This window comes from Thamnophis elegans, chromosome 1, assembly GCF_009769535.1.
Source record: "Thamnophis elegans isolate rThaEle1 chromosome 1, rThaEle1.pri, whole genome shotgun sequence".
Taxonomy (NCBI): domain Eukaryota; kingdom Metazoa; phylum Chordata; class Lepidosauria; order Squamata; family Colubridae; genus Thamnophis; species Thamnophis elegans.
This window is the reverse complement of record NC_045541.1, coordinates 63750276-63761338: the sequence shown is the minus strand read 5'-3', so window position 1 is coordinate 63761338 and position 11063 is coordinate 63750276. Positions and strand designations below refer to the sequence as shown.

The following is an 11063-nucleotide window of genomic DNA, read 5'->3' as shown; positions in this document are numbered from 1 at the left end:
TTTTACAAGAAAAAATTAGAAATAACGAAGAACAGCTTATGATGCTAAATTTTGATAGGAAGGCATTTTCAATAAGAGTCAGAGGATTCCGTGAAAAGGAGCAAGAGAATTTGAAACAGACCTTTGCTGAAGCCTTCAGCCATGCGCTGGGAAGCCCGGGACGTAACTTTGATGGGCAGATTCGGAAAATCTATCGCCAGAACTCATTGATAGCGGAACAGCGACAGCTCCCGAGGGACATAATTATACATTTCTCTACAAAAGAATCTAGAAACGCGATTGTGCAAAAGTTTCATAATAACAGTCTCCGAGTTGATGACCAGGACGTGATTGTCTTCAAAGATATACCTTTTCAGATGTTGAAAGCAAGAAGGGACTACACTTTTTTAACTAAAGAGCTTAGGAGTCAACAGATTCGATACAGATGGGAGGCCCCTGCCGGCATCACGGTTACATTTGAGAATCAAAGATTTCGTCTTAACTCTGTTTCGGAGGCTCAAGATTTCTATTGTAGGATTCTGAAGGCGGGACTTCCTGACGCGCTTGGAAGAGAGGAGAGACAAGCGGAAGGAGAAAGCAAACGGCTGGCCATGCGGCTGCAAGATGGAGGGGGTAGCCCCTCCTCCCTCGGAGAAGCAGAAGAACGTAGATCGAGAATTTAGATACTTCAAAAGACTTCCTAAAGTTGAGGACTGAATGGGGGTTTGAGACCTCTCTCCGGTAGAAAAAGTGGACTAATTTTTATCAGAAGGGAAAGCTGGGTGAAACTACTTTGAGCTAGATTCTAAAGTAACGTTAGCATAAATTTGATAGTGGTTAAAAGAATGCGGAATGATTTATGTTGTTTAAACTTTGTTAGATGGGACTATTTTAAAATAGAAGGTTAACTGACTCTTGCTGAAAGTATTATTTGAATATGATCCATGCTATTTAACTTTTATTTGAAGGGAAAGTTGGTTGTAATAGTTCTGAGTTATTTTTCAAATAAACGCTAGTATAAATTTGATAGTGGTAAATATTAGACAAGCAAGAGATGAGGGTAAAATGCATGTGGAATGAACTACGTTATTTGAGGTAAATATCAGACAAGCAAGGGAAGAGGGCAAAATTTACGTTGTTTAAAGCTTATTAGAACAGGAAGCCGCTTGGGATTATCTTAAGATAACTGTAAAAAGAATGCGGAATGATTTATGTTGTTTAAACTTTGTTAGAAGCGACTACCTTAAAATAGAAGGTTAACTGACTCTTGCTGAAAGTATTATTGGAATATGTGGAATGATTCATGCTACAAATCGCTCTGAGTTATATCTTAAACAAATGGTAGTATAAATTTGATAGTGGTAAATATCAGACAAGTGGGGGATGAGGGTAAAATACATGTGGAATGAACTAAGTTATTTAAATCCTATTAAAAGGGGAAGTCGGTTGGAATTATCTTAAGATAGAAATTGATTCCTGTGTAAGGTAATATCTGATCTACGCTGCTTAACCTTACTAAGAAGGGGAAATCTGGTTAGATTATTTTGAATTATTGTTTGAAAAAGGGGTAAAGAAAGATCATTTACGTTGTTTAAATTTTACTAGAAGGGAAAGTTTGATTACTTGTCTGTAAAGTTATATTTGAATATATGGCATGAACCACGCTGCTTAAATCTTATTGGAAGGGATCATGAGGTTTAGGAAGGGAACGGGAGAGCCTACAGAAGGTCGGGGTAAATAGCAAAGAAGTAAGAGATGAGAATAAAACATAGATAGAATGATTTATACTATTTAAGCATAGATAAAGATGGCGGGCTGAGATCAACACAAAGAGTGGTTTTTTTTTTTTTCTCTCTTTTCTCTTTTCTTTTTTTTTCCTTTTTTTTTCTTTCTCTGCTTTTCTTTTTTTTTTTTTTTTGATATATTACTTTTATTTTTTAATCCATATGTATACAAGATATTTTAGACAGAAGGTAGTGCCAGGTGTGGGCCCTGGGAAGTCGGGAGGATTAGGGATGGGGATTGTGGGGGGTGGGGTGGGGGGGTGTTAACATAGTCTTAACAAGAACAAGAATGTATTTATATACGGTGGTTCTTTTTTTTATTATTATTATTATTATTATTATTTTTTCCTTGGTTCATTTTACTTTTATCAGATCAAACAACACTCGAATAAAGGCATACACCAAGGAGGGAGGTAGAGGGAAGGAAGAGGGAGGAGTAAGGAAGGAGTAAGGGGAATGTAAGGAGTAAGGGGAATGTAAGGAGGGTGTCTGGGGAGCAAGGGGAGAAGGAAGGTTTGAGGGGGAAGGGAAGTAGGAGGGGAGCGTTAGAGGGAGGAAAGGAAAGTTGGAGGGGGTAGATGGGGTGTATGGAGGATGGAAGGGTTAGGTGGGGTTGTGAATGATGAGTTGTGTTTCCTTTTTACTTGTTCGTTTTATTCCCTTTTTCTTTTTTTTTCTTTTTTTTCTTTTCTTATAGTAAATACCCTGTATATAAATGATTGCAAATGGAATGTGAAAATTGAATAAAATATTTTCTAATGAAAAAAAAAAAAAAGAAAAAAAAATGTTTGAATTTCACCACTGGTTTGAACAGAAGTGCTGCCTTTCTCTTCAATGCTGGGGCTGGATGCAGTAGTGGAAGAAGGGAGGGTCAAGATAGCTGGGTTTTGATTTTGCTAAAAGATGGAGGTAGAAAGAATGAGTGGTTAAGATGCAAGGATGCCCTGATATATGAACCGCTGACAAATAAGGAAAAAGTCTAGCATTGACTAAAAGATGTGATTAACACATTTTCATCGGGGAAAAAATAAAACCTGAAAGAGGGGCATATTGAGGGTCCAGATTGTTGGGGGCAATAGGCTGACTCTGTAAACCGCTTAGAGAGGGCTGTAAAAGCACTGTGAAGCAGCATATAAGTCTGTGCTATTGCTATTGCTATATTTGAAAGAGATTCATAAGGATAAATAATTTATAATATCCTTGCTTTAGCAAGAAAACTTCAAGAGTAACACCAAGCAACACTTTACAAATATTCATATTCTAATAAAATATCTAAATTCAAATGGTATATGTAAACTTATTTTTTAAACACAATTCTGTTTCCATATTTTCCACACAAACAATGTGCATTAAGAAGTACCATTTGCATACTAAAAGTTAAATGACCAAAATAAAGGAAGAGTGAAGTTTTCTAAATTTTATAAAATTCAGAAAGTTTTATAAATCTGTAGGGCAGCTTTTTGAAATAAAGGACTGTCCTTTACAATATATGACATATCATCCCAGTAGTAAAAAAACATTGTGCAAAATGATCTACTTATTTGTTATGTTTTATTTAAAACATTTACTGTATATAGCTGCCCATCTTCTAACCAACTCTGAGATTGCCAATCAAAAGTTAAAACAGCATATGTTTTATGCCCCTTATTTATATCCAAAGCTGCTGACAAAATGAACGTGGGCAGCAGAGAGTGGATGTTATGTCACATTATTGTACAGCAAGTTTTCATTCAATAATCAAATGCTAGTTGATGAGCAAACAATAACCAATAGTAAATATAATCTGGGTATGGTATCAGTATAAAATAGTATGAGGGCTATATCACATAGCCAATACAATGTCACACAGCTAAACTGGCAAGATCACCATAAAATAAGATAAGAATAAAATCAATAGATATAAAGTAGTTATAGTTATAAAGTAAACATAAAAGTCATCAAAGAAAATCAAAATCTGTGCTAGAGAATAGAAGTTGACTGTAATATTATACTGCAGGGCTATAAATCAGCTGTCAGGACTGAAATGTTTGTACTGGACTTTGAAACCAGGCTAAGGATTGCTTGTAGATGCAGCCTATTCACGCCTATCCTCTGCTTACTGGAAATGGTGCTACGGAAGTTCCCAGGTCCATCTGGAATAACTGAGGATTAAGTTAAAGAACATCAGGAAAGCAAATGAGCTACAGTCATTTCCCAGAATCAGACAGTTCCGTGAGCTTAAGCCTATTATACGCATTCAAAGAGTCCAAAAACGTTCTCGGTGACCATCCAAGGAACTTGCTGTGGATGTTCAGGAACTATGCACTGAAAATGATTTTAAAAAATGTATAAATTCCTGCTGTGGGGAGAGAAAGTCTGGAGAATGTCTCTGCAGAGAATTTTAGTACATTTATACAGAGCATATAAAGCAGGAGTGTCAAGCTTGATTTCATTGAGGGCCGCATGACAGTTGTGTTTGACCTTGGGCGGCTGGAGTAGGCATGGCCAGGGTGGGCATGGCCAGTTCAATGTCACCCGTGTTAGGGGCACCTGTAGTGGCCCATGTGCTCTGCAAGAGAAAATGGACTCCCAAGTTCTGCTTTTGGCTGCGACGGCCTCCTGCAACTCTCTGCCAGTGAAAACAGAGCTCAGGAGGGCCGCATCTGGCCTTCCCGAATTCCATTTTCGCTGGCAGAGGTACCGCAGGCCAGTCCCTCACTGTTTCCAGGGCAGCCCTGCAGGCCAGATTTAAGCACCCCGTGGGCCAGTTCCAGCTCTTGGGCCTTGAGTTGAACACCCCTGGTATAAAGGAACTAATAATAGTACTAATTTTTCCAATCAGTGTTCATATGCATTTGGTTTTGCTGGATTACAGAAAGTCGAGCTTTAGCAGATACTGCAAGAAGGGTTGATCATTAGTCTGGACAAACATGTTACCTCCAGATTTTTTCATACGTCTCCAAGATTGACTGGATGTCTCCCATAGTGTTTGTGTAAATGCGTCATACCAAACCATACATCTGAAATCAGGAAGTTGAAGAAAGGTTTTTGAAAAGGAAAAAAAATCCCTTCACTTCTTTATCTATGCTACGGAATAAAGTAAATAATAAATAAAAAAATAATCCTGGCAATTTCTAGCAATCTAGGGTGAGTACTTTCCTTTGGCCTAGAAACTCTGTGCCAGTTCCCTTTACCCTATTTCCATCAGTCCAAATCTTGATCAATCTAATCTAATAAAACTACTTCCATTATTTGAATACCTTCAGATTCTTAGTAATTATAGGTCCGAAGAAAAAACACCCATGTACTTCCCTGTGGCATATTTCAAGGCTGAACAGTAACCTTGTTATGGATTCCTTCACCTGGCAAGGGTTATTCTTATCTGACGTCTTTTTAAAGTTATCTTACCTACCTTACGTGTAGCTCTTGCAAAGTTTATCTTGTTTACATGTCACAGCCAGTAACATCATTAGAAAGTTGCATTGTAAAAGGAAAACGGTATGACACTAACGGGAACAAATGCAAAAAGAATGGATAAGTAAAATTCAGCCAATAGTTAGCGGAAACCCATTATAACCTTAGAAATGAGCATTACACATCATTTGTTATAATGGGTATGTAAAGGTATATTATCCCCTGCACTTCATTTTCTTCCAATGTTCATATGACATTTTGAACAGTAAACCAGCTGATTACTAGTATATTGTGCAAAGCAGTCCTGGATTTGATTGAAGATTATGTGAAGCCAGATAATTGGGTTGACTAACTTATAATTAAGTTAATTAAAGGTATTCCTTCACACAGATGCTATGAATTAATCTCAAAGTGGAAAAGATAGTGAAAAATTTCATTGCTGGTCTCAAGGAGAGTTAGGAGGTCTAAATATAAAATGTTACAGAAATGTGGTGTCCTTGTATGCGGAATCAAAGCAAGCAACTATTATTCTGATGAAAGAGTGGCTTTGCAAGAGTAATTTAAAGCAGCTTGATTCTTGTAATTTCCTTGCCTGTGCTTTCCTTTACACTGTTAAATTTGGTTCACTTTTAATAAATTTGCCAGAACTGGTAGAAAAATGTATTATATGGCTGGACCCTAAGATTAAATGGCCAGCGTTTCCTTTATACTGGACACCGCCTTGTGCCTCCAAAAGTTGCATGGGAAAAACTTGAGGATAAGGAATCAGAAACATCATTTAAGATACAAAGCCAGACAAAAAGGATATTTATGTTGCCAAAGTACGCCATCCAAACTAAATGAGAAAGAAGTCACTCAAGGATTAGGTGGGTGCATATCCATACTCATCAGGGAACAAGAGGCAAAGTAACTGAGGGGTACACAATACTACTCCAGCTAGCTACCTATTTCATCTCATGAGTCACTTATTTGAATTTCTGAGTAAACTCAAAATGGTTGGCTGCTACTGAACCATGGACAAAAAGACAAGCAAGATATAATGTCTGTGTGCTGAAATGGATCCTGGCTTAGCAGAAGAGAACCTACTGAATAACCATATCTCCCCTTCCTCAAACATTACTGTACAGTATCTTATGCATTCCAGGCAGAGGCAATATAAAATGATACAATTTTCATCCTTGAATTTTGGGATCAGATAGATACAGCCATGAAAGATGATATCATTCCCTACGAAGACAGGATTGTGGTGGGATGATTTTGTTACTGCCTTCACAACATGATAAAAAGAAAGCTGAGCAAAATAGTCTGCCATGGCCCCAGAAGGTCTGTGTGCGTATGTGTGTTGTAGAGAGGTCATTCAGAATGTCTAGGAGGAACTTGGCTTGAAGGAACTAAATACGATGGCTTTGATACATTCACACAACCCACATTAAACCACACTGCAAAGAGCAAAGGGCTGGTTACAGAGCCCATTCTCCATTCATTTCTCTCACCCACACCAGCAGCTGTGAACATCCAGCTCAACTCGATGCTTTATTATACTTACAAGCTTTATTATACCTACAATCTGTGAATGCCTAAAGAACAGAGCATTTGCCTTGCCTCGATTCCATCTCCACTCCACTAGACTTTCCGAATGTCTTGTTAGCATGCAAGAGTTGTGTGCTATTCTGGGTAAGCATGCAAACTACACTAAGGTCAGTGGCAAGAATTTCACGTGAATGCTTCTGTGGCCCTTGGGAATGGCTCAGTGGGATCACCTTGTACCTAAAAGTCCAGTTGGCAGAAAGCATTTGAGGAATAGCTAATAATTGAGCATCACTTGCTCTACAAATCTTTTCCTTCCTTCCTACCTGCCTTTTCCCCCCTTCCTTCTTTCTCTCCTTTCTCTCCCCACCCCTCTCTCTCATTTCTTTTTCTTTTTTCTCTTGTGGGTGTGGTTTCCCACTTTGCAAGAACTGTTTGTAACTCCCCTGGCCAGAGCAGCCAGTTTTTATCTGTCTTTTGATCTTGGAAGCAGTTACGAGTGGTTAAAAAGTTAGAAACTTCCCCCTGCAGTTATAATAAAGAACCTTTGCTTCCTCTTAGGATCTTTGGCCTCCAAAACTAATGTGGTGCAGTGATTAAACTCTTGGACTGAGATTGGGAAGACAGATGTTCAAAAACTTTCCAAGCCATGAAAACTCACAGAATTGGACCAATTACTTTCTCAATCTAAACTTTCCCTGCTTACTACATCCTTGTAGTACATCCCATTACTACAGCCCTGTGCGGTGTGACTTGAACTGTCTTTGGTAAAAAAAAAGGCAAGGGATAATTTGCAAGGACTGTTCTTGACACCTGAATGGATAAAACTGCTCAGATTCACACTGACTTCGACTCATTATGAAGGTCCTATGGAATTGAGATACAACCTTACATGGTTATCTTGGAAGAGTTCAATCTTATTATCATGAACAAGTGGACAGGATCCCAGGAATTGTTAATGTGTCCACCTGCATTCTAGATCCATGCCTTTCTTGGTTGAGAGAAGGCTAGTCCTACTAATTCTGAAAGAGGCAACAGTTTCCCCCACTTCTCAAAAAGTCATTGCTTGATCCAGAAGACCTGGACAAATTTTTAGGAAAGATTGACAAGAAGGTAGTCAGCTTACAGTTCTAAAGTGTCCCGAGGAAGCAGCAACATCGCTGATGGTGAGATTTTTTTTTAAACGTAGTTTCCCTTTTCTTTTTTTGGTTGTATGGGAGCTTTAAAAAAAATGCAAAAGAGGTGTGCTGTTTCCTTTGACCCCCTGAGTTCCTGCTATGTTGCCTCATCATGGTGATGATGTGTGTTCTTGGAAAGGATGAAGGAACATCAGAAACGTATGCAAAGAGTATGGAACCCCAGCGGGTCACCCTAGGCAGGTTCGGCAAACGTAAACACTCAAAGAGCCATTTGGACCTGTTTCCCATAGAAAAGAAAACACTGGGAGCCACTAAGGTCCTAACCGGAAGCCCCCTGTTCAATTCTGGAGCTGACCGGAAGTTCAGTTCCCCCACCATAGTCTCCTCCTAGCGCGGCATACTTTTTCCTCTACCTGTCATAACTGAAAGCCCTATCAATTGTGGAGACAACTGGAAAACCCTCCCCTTGCCATAGAGTCTCCTCCTAGCGTGCTGTACTTCTCCCCACCCCCACCGGAAGCTCCTCTCAAAATTGTGGCACTGACCAGTGACGGAGCCACAGCAGAGGGAGGAAAGAGCCACATGCGGCTCCAGAGCTGCAGTTTGCTGACCCCTGCTCTAGCATGGAGATCATCCCTGGGACCCAGCCAAAGTAAGCAGGTATCTGCACTGGGCAGCAGCAGCATAGGAAGATGCTGGAGGCAAATAGTCACTTTAATGAAAAGAACAAAGGCACCATCCATACAGCATGAGAGAAAGCAGAGGCAACCATTCCTGTATTTTATTAAGAAAATCACATGGACAGATAAATATAAAGAAATATAAAATGGTGCTGGATATTTTTAAAAAAATGTATTTGTATTTCACCTTTATTATTTTTACAAATAACTCAAGTCAACTAACAGAGGGGTCCCCAACCCCCAGGCCACGGCCCACTACCAGGCCTTGAGCATTTTTAACTGGGCTGTGAAAGTGGACGAGCACATACATGCATCCACACTTATGTGAGTAGCGGACATATGCACATGTGGAACCATCCCCTCTCCCCCTCCCCCCTTGGCCAGTCTGCAAACCTGAAAAGGTTGGGGAACGCTGAGCTAAAATATCCAACACACCTTCCTTCTCCCCTTTCACAAGAACAATCCTGTGAGATGTGTTGAGCTGAGAGAGTGACTGGCCCAAAGTCACCCAGCAGACCTATTTTTTTGCCTGCACCGAACCGGCAGTAATGCCGGGAGCAGCCCACCCCTGGCTTCAATATGGAGTCCAGGTTTTTTTCCCCTAGATTTTCCAAGAAGACAAAGGGGAGTTCAAAACTGCATCAGCACCCGTGATCAGTTGTCTCAGACAAAGAGCCCTTTCACCTTCTTCTTTTTAGTCTTGACAACAGGCACTTGTGCTTTCTGGACCTGGGAAGAAGAGGCACTGATCAGAATTAGTAAATCAACCAGTCAATCCAAATAAACAGGAGTAAAATCAACCAAATGTAGCCAAATAAGACTTCATCATTTTACTTTGACTTACACAGCTGAGATGTAGAATGTGCCGTTTCTCTCTGGAATGTAAATAGCAATTGACACCAAGCAGTGGTGGCAGGTAAGACTAGTTAGAAAATAACAATGGCATTGACACATTTCAGACACAAAGCTGCCCCCGTAGGGTTAGAAAACCTAGAGCTGTGATGGCGAACCTATGGTACATGGGTCACAGGTGGCACACGGAGCTCTCTCAGCAGGAATGCGAGCCATTGCCCCATGCACGCATGCCTCCCACCGGCCAGTTGATTTTTGGGTCTCTGCCCTGCATGCACGGGTGGTGGGGCGCATGCAGGAGATGTGCACGCATGTGTGGGGTCACCTGCATATGTGCGGGCAGAGCACAGGGGGTGCAAGGGCACTGTGGCCTGTTTTTGGTCCCAGGAGGCTTCAGGGAGGCTCGCTAGGCCTAAACCGGCCGCAGGGGAGTGTTACATGTGCGGGGGGGGGAACACGGGGGGGGGTCATATGTGTATGCACAGGGCGGGAGTGGGGAGTGAGGGGATTGTTGCACGCTTTGGGTGTGGATACGCATGCTTTTGGCATGTGAAAACAAAAAGGTTAGCCATCGCTGATCTAGAGTTGCTGCTGACCGTCATTGAACTTCACATACATAAGCAATAGAAGAGTTTACTACTAATCCTTTCAAGAAGGCTCTTCAAGAGGATTAAGAAGCAGAGTTGACCTCATCAGGGAAAGAGGAACTATGGTTGTCCAAGGGATAATTAACTCTTTGAGGACCCCCTCCCCATATGTATCTAATGGTCATGGACCCACCACTGCTTCTTCCACATGCTGTGCAGATGACAACTGGGTCTCTATCTGTTCTTCTGCCTCTGGCAAATCTACCGGCTCTTCTGTAGGGTCCTGAGAAGCAGCATGGTTAAGGGATCCAGAGTCTTCTGATTCTGTCAAAGGAAGAAGATAACGAACGGTGGTGCCATATAGATTAGTGCATTGGTTTAAGTATCAAGAGTAACCAGGTAAGTTATCAAGAATGTAGAATGGTACTTCAAATGAATGTTGGAAATGCAAATGTAAAGCAGGGACTTTCTATCATTTATGGTGGATAAAGCAAAGAAATATTAGAGCAGGATTCATATTCTAATACAGAAGATACTTAAAGTGAATATAAAGATAAAACCAGAAACTTTTCTTTTGGATTTAACGGAAAAGGACTCGGGGAAAAATTGGAACTTTCATGTTATATAAGTTGACAGCAGCAAAATTACTTTATGCACAAAAATGGAAGGATGCTTCAATCCCTACAATGGATGAAAGGTTGCAAAAGCGGATGGAGTTAGCAGAGATGGCTAAATTGAGTACTTTGATAAAAGAAAAAACCTCAATTACTTTTGACGGCTTCATATACAGTAGCTGTTAAACAACATTCGAGGCAATAGTGCCTTGTGGCAACACACAATGGCCAAAATGCCGAGGGAGATTCACTTATTGTACTTCTGAGATCATTTCCACAAGTATGAAATGCAGGCACTATCAGTGGTCAAGAGATCAATGCTTTCTGTCCCTCTTTTGCAGTAGGTCAACTGCAAAATTATAACTATGGTAGATTCTGTCCCAGGATTACCAGAAACAAGATTGTGCAGGTTAAGATAATTAGTGTCTTGCAGAGACATCACCTTCTCAACAAGCATAAAAACAGAAGTATCTTAGACTTGGATTGCAGAGAGGGTTCATGTAGGGTT

General features: G+C 40.5%; 1 protein-coding gene across 2 annotated transcripts in view; it reads right to left on the bottom strand.

The window, feature by feature from the left end:
* Positions 1-9093: 9093 nt before the first annotated feature.
* Positions 9094-11063, bottom strand: part of NHEJ1 (non-homologous end joining factor 1) — a 105122-nt gene continuing 103152 nt past the window's right edge. For both annotated transcript variants that reach the window (XM_032230226.1, XM_032230233.1), the window contains 2 exons: positions 10135-10265; positions 9094-9231 (listed from right to left, as the gene is read on the bottom strand). In XM_032230226.1, the coding sequence (XP_032086117.1) occupies positions 9166-9231; positions 10135-10265 (197 nt within the window). In that variant the 3' untranslated portion in view covers positions 9094-9165. The remainder of the gene's footprint in view (positions 9232-10134; positions 10266-11063) is intronic.